At 35.0% G+C, this 23,459-nt stretch overlaps 1 protein-coding gene across 1 annotated transcript; it reads left to right on the top strand.

Annotated features, from left to right (window-relative positions):
• Nucleotides 1–9,462: 9,462 nt before the first annotated feature.
• Nucleotides 9,463–23,459, top strand: LOC140143122 (lactoylglutathione lyase-like). Its single transcript, XM_072165178.1, has 6 exons — nt 9,463–9,531; nt 13,356–13,438; nt 16,995–17,135; nt 17,276–17,346; nt 20,795–20,884; nt 23,314–23,459. The coding sequence occupies exons 1-6, from the start codon at nt 9,463–9,465 to the stop codon at nt 23,385–23,387; spliced, it is 528 nt and encodes a 175-aa protein (XP_072021279.1). The 3' UTR covers nt 23,388–23,459.

Here is a 23,459-nt window from a genome sequence, read left to right as displayed (position 1 = left end):
TTTGTTCCCCTATATTTTCGACACCCACCAAAGGATTTATGAACACTCCCTAGTTCCCTCACATCTGAAGGACGTGTAGGAATAGATTTGAATAAAATAACCAATGTGCAAAATACCCAAAGGTAATCTTGGGTTGCCAATCAGATCTGATCTACTCTAATAAACGCTAATACGCTAATACAAGGCTATAACAGACATATAAATGTTTAAAACATTTTGGCAACAAGACAAAACGTTTTAAAAACGTTTCTGTAATTACTAGGTTTGCTGTCTTCCACAAGTAAAGGAAAATGGCCGTATGGGTGTGAAGTTGCATGCGTACTAAGATAAATTTGTTCTTAAAAGTAACAACCTGAGTGTGTAAATTCAGAATCAGCCGGGGGATCCACGAAGGTACCCTTGAGGAAATTAAGTTATTCAGGTCAAAGGTAACACAAGGGGACAATTAACATTTTAAAATGCTTAAATTAAGTTATAAAATATCACATATTTTTCTTTGTTTCCTCAGAATTAAAAATGTCAATGGCATGTTTTAAATAACATATACCTTTAGAATGCCTAATTAATGAAATATGTCGAATAGGTCAAATAGTAGAAACAAAACTGTACATGAGAATTTTCAAAATGCTCCAATGGTAATGTCCAGATGGTCTCAAATTATCCACATTATCAATGAAATACAAAATATACAGTTTGCCATTTCTACAGAGTCTAGATCTAATGTTATGACCTCTGTCAAGGTCACATTATCTGTATAGGATGTAATAGGGTTGTTTAACTCGGACCCATGATTCTAGATTCAGCTGAATTATCAGATATATGAAACTATACCTTTTTGTACTCATTTGCGAAGACGAATAATTTGATCCTATTTTTATTAAATTGGAACATTTTGACCAATGAATATTGTTATTAACACCCTTTAATCCATTTGACCTGTACCTCATTAACTAGGTATCTTGGAGATACACGACCATTGACTTTTGTATTCCTTGAGACCAGAGATGTGTAATATAATATGTAATCCAAGTACTTTAAAATTTTAATCCTCTTGTGTGATCTTTAACCTCAATTTGCTCAAGGGCAACCGCGTAGCTCCCGGCGGAATCTACATAATTATAAACTACATGCTCACCTCTATTACCTGAAACACAACATGCATTAGTACGCAACTTCATGGTATTACTGGGTCGACAATGGAATCTATCTTCGACTAGAAGGCATACTTTTTCACGTGTTTAAAACGTTTGGCTTATGTGTGGCCAGGGTTAGATCAGCTTGGTTCCCACCCTAATCAATTTCTAAATACCGCACAAAAAGTACAAAGTACACAAATACAAATAAATGTATGTAGAAGGATTCCATAGGCTACAAATTACTTTCAATACCGAATTCACCATATCTGCTTGACATAATAACTACATAACATTCAATATAATAACCTCACAATATAGAGTCGGCCATGTCACATACTGACGTATTTGCAAAATACGCATTTCGAGAAAATCTAGCGATTTTCATTTGCTGAATAATCTTGATTAAAATATTATTGTCGATTAAAATCAGGTTAACAGTAATGCAAATATACAATATTTTTAATATAATTCACTTAACACTATCAGAGCACAACTTATTCTGCAAAAAAAATTAAATAAAATACGTCACTTTGTGAAAAGGACTTACGTCAATTTCGCCGTTCAAATGACAAATACGTCGCGCAAATACGTCAGTATGTGAAACAGTTGCGCAAATACGTCAGTATGTGAAAAGGACAAAACAGCAATTTTGCCGTGCAATGACAGTTAAATAATTGCTGAATAAATTACATACATCTAATTCAATCTAATTTACTCACATCTTATTATTATATTTTTTTTGCAATTCACTGTTTTTGGGGTGTCTCTTAAAATGACCAGACATTATACTTTATACCTTAGATTTAAACGTCCGGTTATTTCGAATAGATGTGAGTGAAAGAATCGGATACTGTGCTTTATACTTTAGATTTTAAAATCTGGTTATTTAAAAATCTGGCTTTTTCAAAAACAACAAAACGTGCAATCGTATTGATACAGCCTGTATTATATTGACAGTGCATCCACGAATAAAATTAGTAATTATTAAATCACTAGGACTTATTCTGCTTCTATTATTACATATATACAAATTGCAAGTATCCGTAGAAGGATTTCAAGTACCAAACATTACTTTCTATTCCGATTTCACCATTTCTGATTGAACGACCAGGCATTGTACTTTACGACGTATACTGGTTATTTCAAGTGGAGGCTTGTTACAGACTCGTGCTTTTCAAAACCACCAAACCGAACAATCATTTTGATACATCCTGTATTATATTGGCACTACATCACGAATAACCATTGATAATTATTAAATCAGGCTTATTCAACTAATTATTAATACACAAATTGCCAAATTGCATCAATTTAATTCAATATAATATAATGTTCTCATCACATCGGTAGGACGTGTATGAATCAGACTTATTCTGCTACTTATTATTACATATATAAAGAGCTTATTTCCAAACCGTGTTAAGTCCACAAACCCATGTTTCTGATTTACCTGTGCGATATTACAAGGGGTTGTGATGCTAGAGGTATTATAATTTCAGTTGGATGCACCATTACAAAGCAAACAGTGGATTGATGCACAGTAAAAATACTGTGTGAGGCCTTTGATTCCCAAATGAGAACAATAGTGTGCATATTGTTATGCAGCATTGTTATGGTTTGTTTGTTTGTTTATTTCTTCTTTATACTGGGTCAATATTCAGGGGAAAATTTAAGTATTCCCCTGTTTTTCCATATGGCCCAGTTTGTTGATGGTCATTGTTGCTAATGTCAAACTTGTCAAAGTAATTGTGATTGTATTACACAAGTAAATCAGACACATGTGGTTGTGGGAATAAGCTCTTCATATACAAATCGCAAACAAAGTATCTGCAAAGGATTTCAATGGCCACAAACTACTTTTTATTCTTATTGCACCTTTTCTGGTTGAAATATAAACACTTAAAATACATCCATATAATTTAATTTAATTTTCTCACATCTGTAGGACGTGTAGTACAAGGACTGATTTATTTATTTCCAATTGACTGTTTTTGGTTGTTTTCTTAAAAATCCTGCATGTTTTTAACGGAACTTTGGATCCACTTAAAATGACCATATTTTGTACTTTATACTGTAGATATTAAGACCTAGGCATTTCAAGTGGATGCTTTTTCTAAAACACCAAAAACGAGCAATCATTTTGATACAGCCTGTATTATATTAATGATACATCTACGAATAACACTTGATTTGGTCGTGTTTCTGAAATCTCGTCTCTTCAAAATACACCAATGGATCAACTTAAAATGACCAGACTGAGTACTGTATACTGGTTATTTCAAGTGGATGCTTGTGACAGAATCGGGTTTTTCAAAAACACCAACCGAACAATAATTTTAATACAATCTATATTGTATTTACACCTCATCCATTAATAACACTGACTTGATGATTATGATAATTAAATCAGGCTTATTCTGCTCCTATTATTACATATATGCAAATTGCGAACAAAGTATCTGTAGACGGATTTCAAGCACCAAACAGTGCTTTCTATTCCGATTTCACCATTTCTGATTGGAATGACTTATTCTGCTACTTATTACTACAGTCATGGACAAAAGTTTGGAATATTGTTATTTTTTAGCCTAGCCTTGTTTCAGAATGCAGTTTTCTTACCATCAATGACCCGTCAGCCATGCAAAATGGATCACGGGTGTTTGGCAAGGTCTTAGGTACCATTCAGAATCACACAATGTAGGACATTGGCTTCTTAAGCCTGAGCAATGAACCACCGGGCATCCTTTTCGAGGTTATTTTAGCGATATGATTTATTGACTAAATACATTTATCAATGAATAAATAATGATTGATCTCAGAACATCTTATAGTGGACTACCCAATTGCAATTCCAATCCTGGAAAAAAGTTTGGCACACTTTGGCTGTATTTTGGTGTATATCTGGCTCGCTCCCCACATTTCAATGTCGATGTAAGCTTAAACCATTTCAGGAGGTCCGTAACACCCTTCAACACAAAAAGGTGAGATACAGGTGGAGGGGGACGGGTTAGTCTGGCTTCACATATAATTGCATAAATATATGATTAACCTCTCCAATTTTGATAAGGCACACATTTCGATTGTTAAGTATAAAAGCGTCAACCATTTATTCCAGGATTGTAGGTAGCTTGTTACTTTTTATATCTTGTAACTGAAAAGCAACACTCATAAAGGGTAAAAACTATTATAAAATTCAATCATGATATAGCAGTCTCCTGTGTGAGTGAAAAACAAAGAAACAATACCACGTCATTTTACCCATTTGTGTCTTGAGTTTCTTGCCTTGGTTGGACTTGGATCGTTCGAACCTATAAAATACAAAAAATAATAAAATATCATTAGCACAAATTAGTTTTCGTTAATTGTGTGTACTTTCATTTTGTTTATTTTTAATTTGGATTAAAACTATAGATTAGAAATTGAATCCACAGACAACCGCAATTCTCACTTTAATCTCTTAAACTCAATCTGACCAATGGATACCCTTAAACATCACATTTTCCCTAATCGTAGCCTTAAATCTTAAATATAATAACCTTAATCCGACTCACTTATGGTGATGGTAATCCATCTGTTTAATCCCAGAAATCTAAGGTCAACGTTTTTACCGGGGTAAAAACAGTAATTGCTCAAATGTTCTTAAAACCCATTTAAAATATGCCGTTGATCAGATACCTACGACTTATCAGTATATAGGCAATTAAAAGTGGGGAATCGTTAAATACCACAACAGGATCTAAAGTCTGCACAAAAAGAAACTCAGCTGTTATAAACACGCCTATAGCTTCGGAACTAATCATTGTTTTCACATTATTTCAACATAAAAAGAAGGATGGTTTATTTACGCGCACTTTGATACCTAATTTGTCCAATTTTGTTCAATATTAACAATGCAGCAGTGTTTTGGAAGAAAAATAGCCGAATATAAAAGTTGCAGCTATTTGTATTGATTTTGAAGTGAGCGTGAAGATAATGGCGGGCTTTACGTGCTACTGTGCTGGCATAATAACCATTAATCGCTGTAAACTGCAACTTTTAAAATCGGGTATTTTTCTTTAAAAACACTGCTGTGTTGTTAATATTGAACAACATTTGACAAATGTGGTATCAAAATGCGTGTAAATAATTCATCCTTCCCTCTATGTTAAAATATTGTGAAAACAATTATTAGTTCTGAAGCTATAGTCGTGTTTATAACAGCTGAGTTTCTTTTTGTGCAGACTTTATATGGACTATCCTATGGGGCATACACGTCTTTTGCTTCTCATATCACAACCGCTGGAACAAAACAACTCACAATTTGGAAGCATAATGTTTCTATGTAAAATAGAAAACAAAACATTAAAAATCTGACCATTTCTTCTTAATGAAAAGGTCGATATATTACTGCATATTTTCAGAATCATTATGTCTAACGGAATATTTTGGAATTTGTTTTACACAACATTTTATACAAATTTGTATAAACTTTGGCCTTAAAATTATTGGATTGCGCAAAGGCAGCTTATTGGCCAACGTATTTCCGTAATACGTCTCCCACCCTCGTGAATATGCCAATCTGTTGTTTGTATTACCATGTGGTCGAACGATTCACTAATATGCCCAGCTATACTTATTCTGCAGACTTCAATATTAAAAAAAGTGTGCTTACTTGTCCGACCTGTCCATTTTTTCGCGCCCACTCTCGTTTCAATGCCATTCGGACCTGAAATTGATAGCATAAACATTCCAATAATGATAAATAATAATAATAATAATAATAATAATAATAATAATAATAATAATAATAATAATAATAATAATAATAATAATAATTATAATAATAATTATAATAATAATTAGACATTAAAAACGACTGAGAGAACATAATGAGAAATCATTAGAATTACATAATACGGTTGTGTTCTTTATTAAAATGTGTGAATTTCAAATTGTAATTGATGAAATTATATTCTAATCAAAATCAAAGAGGATTGATAGTTTAAAGCAACATTATTTGGCAGTTTTGTTATTTTCTCTGATGCTCGAGATTGTTTACACTTGGTAGCAAAGACGGTCGTGTTATTAAACGCAGCACGTAAATTATAAATGTTCAAGAAGAAAATCCCGTGCATGTGCAGGCCCGTAACCAGGTGATGGCTGAGGCGGACGCACCCTCCAAAAAAATCGCCAAAGGTCCAAAAAGCCCCCTTTTTTGACCCATTTGCGAGCGTAGCGAGCTAAAAAATAGAGGTATTTTTAATGCCTTTTGGGTCAAAAAAGGTCAAATTTTGATAAAAACTTTTTAAAATCCGCCCCTAGTCCAAAAACGTCCAAATTAAAAAAAAAAAGTCACTTTTTCAAAATCAGCCCCCAATAAATCCAGGTTACGAGCTTGTGCACGTGAAAGTACATACCTCTGAGTTAATAATGCAGGTAACAACAACGAGATACACACCCTGTATTAAACAGAAAATAATGTTTACATTAATGTTATTATTGATGTAGGTGGATTTTTGGCTTTGCCGGAAAGTGGATCAGATGACCATATCAGTCATAGCTGATGAAATCCTCCGATGTGTAGGACGAACCGTTGTAGTAAGTAAGAATTCAATTGGTTTTGTTAAACAAAAATCAAAAATGTTTATTTACTGAACAAACCTGATGAATCTATTCAACGAAGTTCGTATTATGATATTAATCATAATTATTTTCTCCTCACATTTGTTTTAAATCTAAGAAATGCGAAGGTACTAAGTGCAGATCCAACCTTACCTGTAAGGAACTCAGTATATCGAAAATATACGCAATGTTGATATGCAGATTCCCTAGGAAACCAACCAACCAGCCTACTCCAATCATCGGCAGTAATAAGAATGTACAACGCAGACCAATTCTTCAAATTTAAAAATATTTATTTTACTATTATTATTGTTTTTTTTTGTTATAAAAACGTCCTTTATGGCGTGCTTCATTGATCATACAATACACTTAATGTTCCAATTTCAATTCAGGGCTTTTAAATTTAAAAGTTTTCAACTATTCAAGAAATATTAAAAAAAGAAAGAAATTTGCATAATGAAAAATGTTCTTGTAATGAATGTTATAAGATTAAGGACAAAGAAACGCAAAAAAACATAAATACATACTTCAATACATTTCCGGTTTTAATATTAATAGTCCTATGTTAAACACAATTTAAACTGTACATTTGTTACAGTTTTTAGAACCTACTCGACGGAATAAATTGAATCCTTGCCATGCAATCCTGCAGCAGCCTGAGTTTTGTATATGACAACCAGCAATATTGCTAAATTTGTCTGAAAAGATAATGATGATAAAATAACATGTTTAGTAGTAGTAGTTGTAGTAGTAGTAGTAGTAGTAGTAGTAGGAGTTGTTGTAGTAGTAGTGGTGGTGGTAGTGGTAGTAGTAGTAATAGTAGTAGTAGTAGTAGTTGTAGTAGTAGTAGTAGTAGTAGTAGTAGTAGTAGTAGTAGTAGTAGTAGTAGTAGTAGTAGTAGTAGTAGTAGTAGTAGTAGTAGTAGTAGTAGTAGTAGTAGTAGTAGTAGTAGTAGTAGTAGTAGTAGTAGTAGTAGTAGTAGTAGTAGTAGTAGTAGTAGTAGTAGTAGTAGTAGTAGTAGTAGTAGTAGTAGTAGTAGTAGTAGTAGTAGTAGTAGTAGTAGTAAGTAGTACACACCACTCCACGCCATACATAAATTCTGCCAGTCACATTTCCCCAATATGAAATTTTTTATTTTAATTTTAATTTATTAAAGTTTGGCGGAGGCGGGGTTCGAACTCACGGCGGCGGACTGCTTTGGACACACTATGAATCCAGCGCCTTAGACCACTCGTCCACTTGTCTTGTTGGAATTCATTTGAAACTTATTTGAAGATATAATCGCAACTTCAACATAGGCCTACCACGTGACAAGCAAAGGCAGAAAACGTACCATATTTTGGAATTTTATTTCAAATAAAAACATTTATGTGTATTATTAGCGCTCAATTGTTGTTAACTGCGTGTTTTATACAAAAAAATCCAACGATAAGCATGATAACTGGGCGTCTATATGGACAATACATTATATCGATTTCGACACGTGCTTGTGTCTCAGTACATTTCCATGGTCAGTAAAATACTATAGAGAAAAACCTACCATTTTCTTGTATACACGTTCGATGTTTTGATCAAGTATGTGAATATTCGACATTAGACCCACAATTTTTTTTCAGGAAATAAAAGATTAGATTACCATAAAAACGAAACAGTAATCTTTTGCCGGGTCTAATGTTATTTATACATAGATTTTTCAACGTTTTTTCTATCCTTATTCTTGCTCAATTTTGGCGTATATAAAATTGAAATAAAATTCTCTGCCTCATAAACGACATCAAATGTGCCACAATTGGGTATCACGAATCGTTATATATGATGTGCAGTTAATATTCATATTTTCTTTTATACAGAGGATGCTTCAGTTTTACAGGAAAAATATTTTCTTGAAAACCCTCTCACTCGGTTATTTTAAAAAGGTAACCACGCTTCCCTAGAATGTGCAATAAATTTGCATTAATTTTTTTTTAATTCTAACAGCAAGCGTTTCTAGAATGTATTATGGCGAAATGTGGTGTAGTAGTAGTAGTAGTAGTAGTAGTAGTAGTAGTAGTAGTAGTAGTAGTAGTAGTAGTAGTAGTAGTAATAGTAGTAGTAGTAAGTAATAGTAGTAGTAGTAGTAGTAGTAGTAGTAGTAGTAGTAGTAGTAGTAGTAGTAGTAGTAGTAGTAGTAATAGTAGTAGTAGTAGTAGTAGTAGTAGTAGTAGTAGTAGTAGTAGTAGTAGTAGTAGTAGTAGTAATAGTAGTATTGTATTCAACAGAGGTTGTATTCGTCGAAACAAGCGAAACACCACATCCTTAGAGTTGGTAAATTATGTCACCTGCTGTTATTCATATCTACCTTAAGCGTTTGGAATACATGGGTTACCATTGTTGTAATCTCTGTACTAACAGAATGAAAAGTAGTAATAAAGTGTTGACTCTTGTGCTTGAGAAGAGATTTGTTTACATGGCAGCTAACCTGACTAATTGTGTCCAGAAAAGTGCTGAATAAGGAGATCGCACGTACATGCATGCATATACCTGAATTGCACCTTGTACCTCGTAATCTAGACTCCCGAAAAGTCCACCAGGGACTATACTGGAAGCTGACAAGAGTGGTTTGGTGGTCTAACGAGGGCCTTGGAGTTCATATTGAATCCTCAATATTAAACTACATACTTTTGTTGTGAAAATACGTTCTGATTTTAGTTGTGAATTTATGGTGTATTAACAGACCAACGGCACAATGGCAAAAAGCAGCCTTAATTTTGAGGAAGTACAAAGTTTGTGTGCAGAGCCTGACCCCAGCACAAAAGTAAGTGGCACATAATGTCAGTACAATCATGAATTACAATACAAGGCCAGGCCTGACAGGCTAGCTCGAGATATCGTAGCTAAAATACAGGTTAACATTTACTATTACGTTATTTTACTGTATTCCAGGGCGGGAAATCCAAGCCGATGGACTATGCCAAGTATTGCAGTAGAAGTAGAAGTATGCAATAATTATATAAAGTAATATACATGGCTGTGATGGATTTGGTTAATGATATCGGTAAAGCGATTGATTAAAGGCATGAATACCTTTTATGGATTTATCAAAAGCCTTTGATACGATTGATCGTGGCATTCTGCTGCATGAATTATATCACTATAGTTTTTGAGGGGTATTATATGAATGGTTTAGCAATTATCTTTCCAATAGAAAGCAATTTGTATCGTATAACTCGGTTAACTCTGAAACTGAGCCGGTGAGCTGTGGAGTTCCACACCGGTCTATTCTTGGACCATTGCTTTTCATTATTTATATGAACGATATTTGCTACACATCAGAGATTCAATTTGTTTGGTCTTGAAATAATCGGTGCACAGCATGGACTGTGATTTCCAGAGTCAGGACACCGGGATCTCCACAAGGAAGGATGATAGAAACTGTAAAATAAACAATATTAAAATAAACAATATTGACTCTGACGATGTTTTAAAAACCTTTTCTAAGAAGGGTATTCACATTATCAATCTCAATGCCCGTTCTGTTTGTCCCAAAATGAGTGAATTAAAATTGATTGCATCCAATACTAGAGCCAAAAAAATAGAGTCTGTGAAACATGGCTTGATGATTCAGTCACCGATAATGAAATCAACATTCCTAATTTCTCTGTTATCCGTAAGGACCGTCACAAAAATGGCGGTGGTACCTGCATCTACATTCATTCTGATTTGGCATTTAATCCCAGGCCTGATTTAGACATTCCCAAAATGTAAGCTATTTGGACTGAGATTTTGCTACCAAGATGCAAACCTTTTATTGTTGGTTCCTGTTACAGGCCTGAAAAGCATTCACAGTTTATCAACAATCTTGAGAATGTCCTTTCAAAATTGCCTGCTGATTCTTAAGTGATTATTTTGGATTATATGAACATGTGTGCTTTACGTAAAGATCGAGTATACACCAAATATGCTAACATGCTCCACTTGTTTGGACATAAACAACTTATTCATACCCAACTAGAATCACCCCTACCCCAAAGTCTGCTCTCGATCACATTATATGTAATTATGATAATGTGATCAGTCAATATGGTGTGGTAACAACTGGGTTAAGTGATCACTTTTCACGTACTGTACAAGGAAGTCACACAAACCAACATTTAACGAGCATAACAAGTTAAAGTACAGCAAGGAATCTTTCATTGATAAGTTGTCTGAAACTGACTGGTATGAAATATTGTTATGTAACGATGTTGATAGAGCTTGGTCCATGTTTTATAATGTATTCCTGAACACTCTTGACTCTGTTGCTTCTCTAAGGGAAGTTCGGATTAGGCAACGCTCTGAACCATGGATGACAAGTGATATTATTGATGACATCAGAGAAAGAGACTGTTTGCTTGCAAAATGTAATAAAAACAAACAAATATCTGAGTATTATAAAGAGTACTGTAAGTTACGTAATAAAGTCCAAAGAGAGATAAGATCTGCTAAACAACAGTACATGTTGCATAAGATTGAAGCAAATAAAAATGATTCTAAAAAGCTCTCTAAAAATCTCTCAGAGCTTGGGTACCAAAACAAAACAAAAGACTCTACCATTAGGGTTTTGGATATTGATGGTAGAAAGTGTTTTGAGAACAAAGAAGTTGCTAATTATTTCAACAAATTCTTTACTGGGGTTGCTGCCAAACTTGGTGGTGAGCTACCTGAGCCAAGTGTTCTTTATAATGTTAACTTCAACAGGTTCCAAAGCTATTACAGTCATATTAGGAATGGATCCTTTGATCTCCATGAGATTTGGAGAAAGCAGTGTTTGTACAATTTAACAGGTATCTCACGGAAAATAACATCTTTTTTAAATTTCAGTCATGTTTTAGAGGTAAATATTCCACAGACACATGTCTTATCTATCTTCAAGATCATATCAGAAACCAAATCAGTGCTGATCTTTTTACTGGAATGATGCTTCTTGACATCCAGAAAGCACTCGACAATGTTAATCACTCTATTTTATGTCAAAGCTTACTGCCCTGGGAATGAACTTCGCTAAATGGTTTGAGTCATATCTGAAATTGCAGATCTCAGATTGTTAATGTTAGATTCTAATGATTTTAATCATGTTTAAATACTTTTTTACTTTTAATATTCACTTGTATATACCGTATTTATTTATTTGTATTTTTTTTGTTTTTATTTATACCTTTTGCCCTTCTATGTATAAAGGACCCCTTCGGAAATAAGCCTTTGGACTTAAAGGGCTATCCTGTGATATCTCCTTGTTTTGTTTTTATGTGTATTATGTGTTTTTTATCTTAATGCATTTTATATCTATTTACCTTGCATTGTTGTATGTGCAATATTGAGATACCGAATAAAATAAAATCAAATAAAATCATTCAGTTCATGTACTGTAGAAATACCAGTCCATGGTCAATTACAATTCAGAATCGCAGATTAAGTAAACTCTTGGGTCTCATTGAATTCTATTTAAATGTTAATTTAAATGTGCATGAAATGGACTCGGTGGATGGTATTTTTATGTTCAATATGTTACCGAAAGATCTCAATTCGAACAAAGAAAATACGACTTTTTTCTTGAATTTCACTGTTGGTGTGCGCCCATATGGCTATATACGCGAAGGCGAAACACACGAAGGCGAAATACGCAAAGCGAAATGATACTAATATGGCTTCATATTCTGGGACTGGCCTGGTCTATTTTATAGATAGTCTCTTTGACTGGGTACGTTGATCACTATACATATTGATAGATAGGGTATACGGTATAATATTTTAATTCCTTGAAATGTTTCTTAAAGAAAAAACGTTTTTGGATTTTTATCTGAATGACAAAATTTCTGGCGTTTACCTTCTATGACCCCACCCCACCTTTTTTTTTTTTTCTTTTGGAAGACATCCAATTAAAACTCCAAATGAAAATTCCTGTGGCAATGGTTGTCCTATTAATTTGTAAACAAATATTAACAGCAGCATAGAATCCCTTTCTAAGAGAATCATTTTCATAATAATGCAACGTAGTGTCCGTCCCTAGCGCTGCAAATAATTCACGTAACTTTAGCGGCATGGAAAACACAAAATTTGCGAGTCTCCTTCGCAGCCAGAGTTTGGTTACGCTCCCTCCACACAAACAGTCTGCCAATGATAACGAACTGGTCCTTTTTGATTGGCTAACGGTTTTCTGACGACGTCATCCAGCTTGACGTCAAACAAAGCTTTCAATTGGTCGATCGAATAGACGGCTACTTAATTATTCATGAGCAATTTTGACCCGCCATCTCGCCAGCTGACTGAGGTCAATCAAGTTCCCGTATGTACAGCTCTACAGCTACATACGTGTAGCCAATCAGAAACGGCGTGATAAGTGACCATTGGCAGACTGTTTGTGTGGAGGGAGCGGAATCAAACTGGCTGCCGTGGAGACTAACAATTTGCAACAATTTGTTTGGCTCTAAGCGAGCCTGTGTGATAGTGCAAAGTGAAATAATTTTTGCCCACTTCTGGTGGTTTTTGTTTTGTTTTTTGTTTGTGTTTTTTTTCAATTTTTTAAAGTTATTTATGGGGTCAACACTACTGTTTTAATGTTGCAATTAAGTTTGATTCAAAATATTTTGTTGTCGTCAACAGGATTTCATCAGACATCACACAAATTTACTAATCAAAGATCCCAAGAAAACATTGGATTTCTACTCCAGAATTCTCGGAATGAGGTGAGTGTGGCAATCATTGTCTGTTCATTTATTGTTACGAAATATAATACCGGAATATTCTGTAGTAGTAGTAATTACAAATTTCGAACATTTGACACGGTTGTTTGATGCATATAGAATTGGCTTCATTACTAACTAAATGCAAACTATAGATGGCGCTATTTATCCTAAATCATATTTCTCTATTTGCAAGAGGTAGGTGATTAATACTGCCATTAAAACAGCTGGAATAGTTGAAACAAGTAAAAAGGAAATTTTGTAAACATATTTCATCAAACTATAAAAGGAATTATTTGTATTAAAAGCTTGAAAGAGTAATTTCCAGTAACTAAATAGCGCCACCAATTTTGTCATTAATAGGCACATTTTATATCCAAAAAAGCTATAAAAATGCTATAAAAGTGAATAATTGGTAAAAGAGGGGAAATTAAAGTTGCGAATGACTCAAAAGCATCTGTACAGCCTGTCTCAAAAAAAATTGTGCAAGTGAAAAGCGCCCTCTTTGACAATTAGAAAATACCGTTGTGACATAATGCTTACATCAACGTCAAGGGCATAGTCTTAGCTCTCAAATGCCGTTTAGTCTGTTCAATTTGCTTGTTTTAATCTTGAGATATGCTTACTTAACAACGAAGGGTAAAATCACAATTGTGCCACTTTTACTAGGGAAGAGGGCTGTACATGTAAATCAATGATAGCATCAGGTTTATCAAGAGTTCCTTCGTACCGTGAAATCAAAAGAATGCATCAATTACACAACAATATATAATTGTTTTTAATGTTTTATCATGATAAAGGTATAATGGTTCTCTTTTTCCACTTACGACAAATTAAACTATGAATAAATATTTCACATTCTGCTGTAAAATTAAATACATCTGCATGTCAATGATTTTACCATGGTATACTGTTCTCATTTGTCATTCAAGACATGTTAAAAGACAAACAAATATTGCACACTTATAGGTTAATGAACTTTGACAAGTTCATGAAATTAGACAAATTAATGAAATTAGACAAAATAATGCACGCGCGCTGGTGTTGATGCGTCTAATGCGAAGGGGGATTGCATTAGACGCATCAACATCAGCTATCATTGATTTACATGTACAGCCCTATATTTCCTAGTAAAAGTGGCACAATTGTGATTTTACCCTTTCGTTGTTAACTAAACATATCTCGAGATTAAAAAGAGCAATTTGAACAGAACAAACGGTATTTGAGAGCTAAGAATGTGCCCTTGACGTTGATGTAAACATTATGTCACAACGGTATTTTCTAATTGCCAAAGAGGGCGCTTTTCACTTGCACAATTTTTTTTGAGACAGGCTGTATACATTAGCATGATATCGCTTTTAGCTGTTTAAGCCAAAAATTTGGATCTACATTATGGTTTTTTACACTAATAAATGATCCCATCAAACAACCGTGTTGAGGACTTGTTCTCAAGTTATAGAAAGTGTCATTAATATTGACAATAATTGACAACCTGTTTGACCAATCCATTATTCATACATTGCTTACCTGTGTTTTCATATCACCAGTTGTGGTGAAAAACAATTGTCATTTGTAGAGCAAAGATTTCTTTGTTCGACGGCTAAGTATGCATGTGAATTATACTAAACCACGGTGACACATACACACAGCACTTCTTGGAACTCCCGGTCAATTCCCGGTTTCAATTATTGGAACTGGGGTAATTTGTACTTAAATCTTCTCTAATGATGACAGATGAGTATGTGTGGCAGGGCTTTAAGGCTGTATTTTCTTCTATTTTGAAGCTAATGGTTGATTTGACCTAGACTTCACTTTCTGGTAGGCTGTCCCAGTCTTTGAAGACTCTCAGACAGAAAAAGGAATTTTGCGTCAGTCCTCTGATGACCTGCGTAGTTATCATACGGGTTCAGGGTTGGTTTGATCATCTGGCTCACAAATCTTAATGTAGCATTTAGCATTATTTTGTATGACAGCTCTTTAGACAATAGGGATCAGATAGATAGTGTTTGGTGCACACTTTACCAGTATTTACTACACATATTTTAGGTGAAGTGGTGAAAACTACATGTACTAGCCCTAAGTTTGTAGATGGTAAACGGTTATTTACGACGACGAACCTGGTAAAAAAACTCATGTTTATTTATATAATACCCGTCGATCATGCCACTGTTTTCCGTGTTATAATTTCCTCACAGGAAGGATGGCAATTTATTTCTCGCATTTTACAGTCCTAGGTGCTATGGGCTATTTGCGGGAAGGAGATATGTTTAAGTGTACGCTTATAGATTCGAATTTCAACCAACCTAATCATTAAGGGATCTAGAATGAGCGTTTATGGCGTTTCGACAGTATTTTTGTGGGACATGAGAGCACCTCAGACGTATCAAATAATTTTCATTTTTTGAAATTCACGATATAATACAAATTTAATGAAAAATTATCAAAATTTGATATTTTAAAATTTTTGGATATATATCAGTCCTCGAAATAAATTTTATAAATCTAATGATATATTCTTAAAGTGTATGTAGCTGGGAGGAAAAAGCCGACGATCAATTGAAAATTTTGACCTTTTATATTGAAGATATGGATTTTTCCCAAAAAGACTTATTTTTTTGGTGTTTTGGGGAAAAAATCCTTCAATACGAAAGGACAAAATTTTCAATTGATCGTCGGCTTTTCATCCCACCTGCATACACTTTAAAGTATAAATCATCAGATTTATAAAGTTTACTTCAAGTACTGTTAAATATCACAAATATCAATTTTTAATAATTTGCCATAAAATGTGTATTACATTGCGAATTTCGAAAAATCAAAATTATTTGATATCAGAAGGACATTCTTCGTATTCAGAATGCAATTCGATATGTCTGATGTGCTCTAATGTCCCACAATAAATACTGTCCAAACGTTCATACCCCCTTCCCTTAAGCTCCCGTGGCCGAGTGGTTAAGCCACATATCTCGTAAACCTGAGGTGCTGGGTTCGATTCCCAGGCGGGATCACTTTTTCTGCTTGTCTCCTTTATTATTTACGACGGCGAACCTGGTAAAAAATCATGTTTATCTATATAAATCCCGTCGAACATGCCACTGTTTTCCGAGTTACAACTTCCTCACAGGGAAGATGGCAATTTATTTCTCGCATTTACAGCCCTAGCTACTATGGGCTATTTGCGGGGAGGGGATAAGTTTAAGTGACCGCTTATAGATTCGAATTTCAACCAACTTAATCATAAAGATCCCGTAGCCAAGTAGATAAGGCACATGTCTCGTAAACCTGAGGTCCTGGGTATGATTTCCAGGCGGGATCACTTTTTTTGCTTGTCTACTTTTATTATTTACGACGGCGAACCTGGTAAAAAGTCATGTTTATTTATATAATTCTCGTGAATCATGCAACTGTTTTCCGTGTTATAGCCCTCAGTTATTGGCTGTACTGAGGCCTTAAAATATATATTTAGTTTATTACACGTATAAGGTCCACTGTGACGAAATTCCATATACAATATATTGACACCAACCATTTTATTTCTGTTGATTACCAATTTTAACAGGTTGTTATATGAGTTAGACTTGCCCGCTATGTCAATGTCAACGTTTTACATGGGCTTTGCAAAGGCAGAAGATATTCCCAAAGACAACGCCAAGAGGAGAGAGTGGGTTTCTACGCAATCAGGATGCCTTGAGCTAGTATAGTAAGTTATGGATCAACGTCTAGGCATTGTGTCTGTGCGTAGCGCACTATAAATCCCTGAGCTTTTTTCTGCTTTTATTTATCATAGCAATCTTGTTACCATCCAATATAATTGGTGACTTATTATGATCCTCCTTACAGCAAATATGGAACTGACACAGATGAAAGCTTTAAAGGATACCACAATGGTCAATCAGATCCAAGAGGATTTGGTAAGATGTTAAATTACTTTCTGGTATCTGACAAGAGACTGCATTATTAGTAGGTAATGACAGTTGATTCCAAATTTCCTTTCACCTGCCAGGCGCGTAGCCAGCATTGTCAGTCCGCGGGGTGGGTGGGTGTGTGGGGGGGGGGGCGGAGGAGGCAGTGGGGTACCGTGGCCGCCCCAACCCCGTGGGGAGGGCTGAAGAAAATTAAATTTTGCCGTCCCTTCCTCAACATATAAAAACAGGGAAAATCTGTTCCAACTGACCGGCGGGGAACCAAAGGATGGATCCAAAAGGATACAACAGTGTCACACTAGCAATTGATAAAATTAAAAACAGGGAAAATAATTATGACACAACATCCAATGGGGGAGTAACATAAGACATAAACAAAGTTAAAAACCCGACGTTTCGAAAAGACAAAACTTTTCTTTCTCAAGGGATAAAATAAGAGACCTGCTCTCAGTATAGTGGAGACCAGCTCTGATCAAAAAATGAAGATAAAAAGCTGCATTGACTGGAGCATTGATTATAACAGCAAAAAATAAAAGAAATCTGAATAACAGTGGAGGCTTGAGTGGGTTGGGACAGGTGTGAAAAACCATAACAGCAGACTTCTAACGTTTGGTAAGCCCAAAATTAATCAATAAAATCGTGTATAAGATATTTGCGGGGAGTATTTGGGCGCGATTACAAAAATTTAGAAAATAAATCTATAGATTCTATAGAATTTAAGTATGATATATTTTCGATGGTAATATATTTTCACTTTCAAAGTTTGTAATTTTCATAATTGCAATTTCTGAATATTATATAAAAAGCATGAATAAGTCTATAAATGTAAGAGTATCGGATCATTTTGAATGTTAATAAATGCGAAACGCCGGCGGTAGACACCAGCGATATCAGAGATTGCCGCGATTCTTGCAGTAGCTTTTATGAATAGAATGCAATAGTGGATATAATAGCGGATACAATAGCGGAACAATAGAGCTCTCTTAGGCTGCGTTCACATAGAAGTATACTATTCGGGTATGCGGTGCACGTTTTGCAGGTACACGCGTATAGCTTAAATCGAGCAAGGCAATTTCATAGTACCGGGTCACATAAGGCTACGATCACATAGAAGTATACTATTCGGGTATACGGTGCACGTTTTGCAGGTGTACGCGTATAGCTTAAATCGAGCAAGGTAATTTCATAGTACCGGGTCACATAGGGCACTATTCGAAAAGGCGTATACCTGCGTATAGCATGTAGTATAGTGGGAATCGTGCGTGTTCGATTTTAGTGCTGCGTATACCGTCCTATTTTTATCTAATTCTGCACATTATGACACCTCATTGAATGCAATGTGACCTCAAGAAATAAAGTTACAAGCATTTGATTAGACGAAGAAAATTGGTTAACTGACCTATCATGCCTATACTCGCTAATCGCTATACGAAATACGCTCATTCGATCAGGCTGAGTTCACATAGTATACTCCTATATGAACTCAGCCTGATCGAATGAGCGTATTTCGTATAGCGAATACCGTATACCGTATACCTCTAGAGAGATTGCGGAGAGGCGTTCACTGCAAACGCCATACGGGTTACGGATTTCTGCATTTTGCGGTAGAACGTCATAGTCCCGTTCACATCCAAACTAGCCTCCTACACAGCCAGTTTGTGTCGGTCCTAACGCTCGTCGTTCCTAGTATGTTCGTGATAGCCGCATAGAGTCTGAACCAAGACTACGTGTAAACGCAATTGCAATCATGATGGCGCTATGCTGAGACAAATAATCTAAAGGTTATAGGAAGCACCCATTGATTCACCTTGGGTGCATCGAACCAGAGAAGATTATCTTCTTTCATCGAACTACTTTCCTCGGTATTGATATGCAAATACGACTGGCTGTATCTATAATGCTCTAAGCATTCAGTCCAGATTAGCGATATTTGAGTTTTGCGGGCTATTGGAAAATGAGTATAGGCCTATGTTCACACGTGTATGCTATTTGTCAAAATAATCTAAACAGAGTTTGGTGTTGGATGCCTAGGAAGTCTTGGTGTATATTATTCGGATAACAAGAAACAAATTCCATTATCATATAAATAATACCCTGTTTACCTTATCTAATATGCCTAGTTACTACCCAGCAAACACAAATATATTACAGAAAACGTTAAATGTCGGGTTAAAGGTTATGCGAGGGTCAAGGGCATTAAAAGTTTTTAATAACATTCAAAAAACCCTTTGTTTTAAACTTGCTGATAAACGTTCTAACACAATAGACACTTAAATATGTTTGCCAAATGATATTTTACTATAGCATTTCGAATTTTGGCTTGAAATGTTGTTGTATTATTTTTCAGTATGACACGAGTTTTTATTCATGATTTTTATATAAACATACATCGATATGTTATCAAAACGTTTTAACTAAAACCAAAAACACATGCATTATCATGTTTTAAAAACATTTTGGAGTTTGCTGAATAGTATCCATAAGCAAAACACTTTGACAGCTGTTTAATGCACAACGAAAAAGCAAGGCGAAAAATAGCGTTGCACGAACTTCTGTTCCCCGTCCCAAACAGACAATTATACCGCATTTATGCCGTAACACGACACAGTCTTGCCTAAAACGCCTCTTCGAAAGCTGATTTTTGGACGGCATTTTCCACACACAAATGAATAGGCAATCTACCCGTTCGAATTCGCGTCGAAAAAAATCGAAATTTGTTCACTTCTTCTTGTCTATACGAGATCAAATTTTAACCCCCAAAATGGATTTTATTACATGTCGGACTCTACTTGTTCTATTAGGATACTTTGATTCGCTTCATAACATGATAAACATAACATTTTTCTGCATTTTATAATGCGTTCTTTTGTCATTTTGGAACGTGATTTTTTGCTACCAACCGCAACGTAATCGCCTTACGGTAATTCCACGATTGACCAATTCACAATAGATTTCACCCTCTAGAAGGCATAATAACCGATTTTCGACTAATGTAGCTTGCCGTTCGCGTTCCCGTGTCACGTTTCACGTAAATTTCGCAATCTCTCTTCTATGTGAACGCAGCCATACGGGCAAATAAACCTCGTCGCGTTTTGCTAAATTTCACTTTTTTTTTTCATGAACTAACCGTTATTTGTAAAACTTGGCAAAAAATCGACCGATGTTTTTAATGTGACGGGAAACTTAACATCAACTTCTATTAGGTGTTAGATATCTAACCAGCACACGCAAAAATTATGTTTTGAAACATTTTAAAAACATTTTTTTAAAAAGTTAAAAATAGTTTTAATAATGGTTAATTTAATGACTAGAAAACAGTTTTAAAAAAACCATCTGTATTTACAAATGTATGGTTAGGATCATTAGAATCATAGGATTGATATTAATTTCTATCAGATTGTTCAAGGATTTGTTCCAAAATTATTTTACTTTGCAGGGCATATTGGAATCATGGTACCTAGTGTAGACGACGCTTGCAAACGATTTGAAGAGCTTGGTGTAGAATTTGGGAAGAAACGAAATCAAGGTTGGTTGATTTTTTGTTGTTTTTATAACAGATTTTGTCAGCAAAGAATATTTCAAGAAAAGCTAAGCATGTTACTCCAACTGCTACCATAATCCAAGTATGTCAGTGTAGTATAAAGCATCAAAATCCCACATATGATTGTGGAGATATTGGTATTGACATTTTGCAAAAGGTCTACCAGATTCTACAGTTTTCTCATGTACATGCAGGGCCGCATTTTTGGAGGCCCCAAAACGCACAGTGAGAAAGGCATGTGCAGTCAAGTGACCAAGTCTTGGTTTAGATATAAGATCGACGGTGTCGGTGGGATCATTACAATTTAGATGGAGACAAGCAAATACAGGGTGTAACAATAAAATTTGTACAGTTTTGAAAATAGACTGACACAAGTATGCCGCTTATTTTTAATATTTATATTTATATATTAAGACAATTTATTTAGCCACCAGACAAGCTTTGTTCCAATAAAATCGATGGTATACAAGTGAAGATATAGCTAATTATGTAACCTAGTCTTAAAATCGCTTGGACCACTTTTGTCCAAGTGTTACAAAAGTGACTGAATAAAGTTGAACTATAGGGTATGTTGGACGTGCTCTTACGATCGGAAGTTTTCAACAATGGGGTATTCGAACTGGTAGAAATGATGACATAATAGAATATATCCTTGCGTTTTTGAAAGTCACAACTAAGCACTGACATAACAACCTCATTTACTAGACATCGTGGCTGCAGCTCAACAACTTCAACCCCAATTCACACTGTAAGAGCGTATTTTTATGGTTGTGGCATTCGGTAGCACATGCAGTCAAACAGAAACCATAAGATTGTTTATAGCTCATTTTTCAAACTCATTACTTCCATCAAGGCAAACAATTACATATAGCTAAGAGAAGTATCTAGAATTTATTTATTAACATAAATGCTGGCAATAGTGATTGCCCCAGAACAGCTAGAATCTAAGCTGAACTTAATTTCAAAAGTAAAATTGTACTTATGGATGCAAAAACTGTTCTCAGTTTTACCAGGATGCAAAAACTGTTCTCAGTTTTACCAATGATATCTAAGGGATATGAAAAATTACTTTATTTATAAGATAATTTGAAAGAAATTTCATGACTTCACTTATAGATTTAAAAAAAATATCATATTATTATTAAGTTCATGTTAATTATATGAAGAAGCACCACTTATAATTCTTTTGTGTCAGTTCGTGTTTAATGCACGATAAGCATATCTACGCGGTTCAAACTTGATATTCGCAAACATGGCAAAAGTGGCCCAGCACGTTTTCTGGACGACTTAATCGGAAATAACTTTTAAACCCGAGCTAAGATACCAACTAAACGTCTTCTTTTAGCCAAGATATTACTGATAGTATTACATAGTCAAGTCATAATGCAATTGTATAAATTTCATTATTACACCCGGTATATTACAAGGACATAAGCGCGGAAAAAACCATTTTAGACTATTTTAGCCCAGATTAAGGCTGAATTTAGGTATATAATAAGCCAGTGCATATGTCAATGGGGGTGCGAAATTTGGTTGCCCTGGGCTAGGGCCCATCTGGCCCATTGTCAAATACTGAGATTGACAAAGCATTAACGGAGGGGGTACTCGGTACAAATGACCATACAATGATGTGCTGTAAACATGGGTAGTATTATCGGCCTTGTGGTATATCAGTGAACCTTTTTCCAGGCCACTTTTGGTATATTGATGGGTCCTTTTTTATACCAAATTATTATTTTCCCATCACTGTTTACATTCATTATGCTTGCACAATGCATACTCTGTGAATGTACTTTGTTCAAGCAAACATGCGCATATGCCCATGCCGCTTTCCGCTGTCTCATGACATAGCAGGCAATGACAGTCTTGTTGTCAAGCCGTCTCACGCCGCTCACTAAATGACAACTAGCATGACAGTATGAAACACGTTTTAGATCATGTTTATATAATGAAAGACAAAGATAAAGAGAATTTATCGCGTCTGACGTCATCTGTCAATCAAACTCGAGCACGGTTTGTTTACAAGTGTCGTGATGATGACTTGCTGAACGCGGATTTGTAACCGGGCGCCTTATTGTTAATTTTGCACCTTTCGACATGCAAACCATCTCAAAAGTTAGGTCTTTATAGGAGGAAACTTTCATAACCGAAGGCACTATTTCCACAATGCCTAGAAAAGCTGCTTTTTGCCTTGTAAAAGTACGTAATGTTTCGCCATTTGCTGCTATTCCTTTTCTCCGATCAGCACCAGATAGATCGGCCTTCCTTTTACGCGCTGATTAACCTGTGTAAACCAATCAAGGATCGTAATTGACAGTGACATCAGACGCGATCATTATTTTTATACCTGTCTTTAATTATACATGTAGTCCCATTATATAATTGTGATTAATTTTCTATTCTTGTTGTTGCAGGGAAGGCGACAGGTTATGCATTCATCAAAGATCCTGATGGCTATTGGATTGAGATTTCGTCCTTCAAAAAGTGAAGATTAAATCTGAATAATTTAAACAGGGAAGTGAGAGTATGGGAGTCAATTATCATGACATAAATATAGTGA

This window comes from Amphiura filiformis, chromosome 2, assembly GCF_039555335.1.
Source record: "Amphiura filiformis chromosome 2, Afil_fr2py, whole genome shotgun sequence".
Taxonomy (NCBI): domain Eukaryota; kingdom Metazoa; phylum Echinodermata; class Ophiuroidea; order Amphilepidida; family Amphiuridae; genus Amphiura; species Amphiura filiformis.
The sequence above is the reverse complement of the archived record's forward strand: the minus strand, read 5'-3'. Positions and strand labels throughout refer to the sequence as shown.

Coding starts and splice junctions, on each gene's coding strand:
- LOC140143122 (XM_072165178.1), top strand. CDS start 9,463: ATGGCAAAAAGCAGCCTTAATTTTGAGGAAGTACAAAGTTTGTGTGCA. Junction 9,532..13,355: donor AGCCTGACCCCAGCACAAAA/GTAAGTGGCACA, acceptor TGTCGTCAACAG/GATTTCATCAGACATCACAC. Junction 17,136..17,275: donor GGATGCCTTGAGCTAGTATA/GTAAGTTATGGA, acceptor TCCTCCTTACAG/CAAATATGGAACTGACACAG.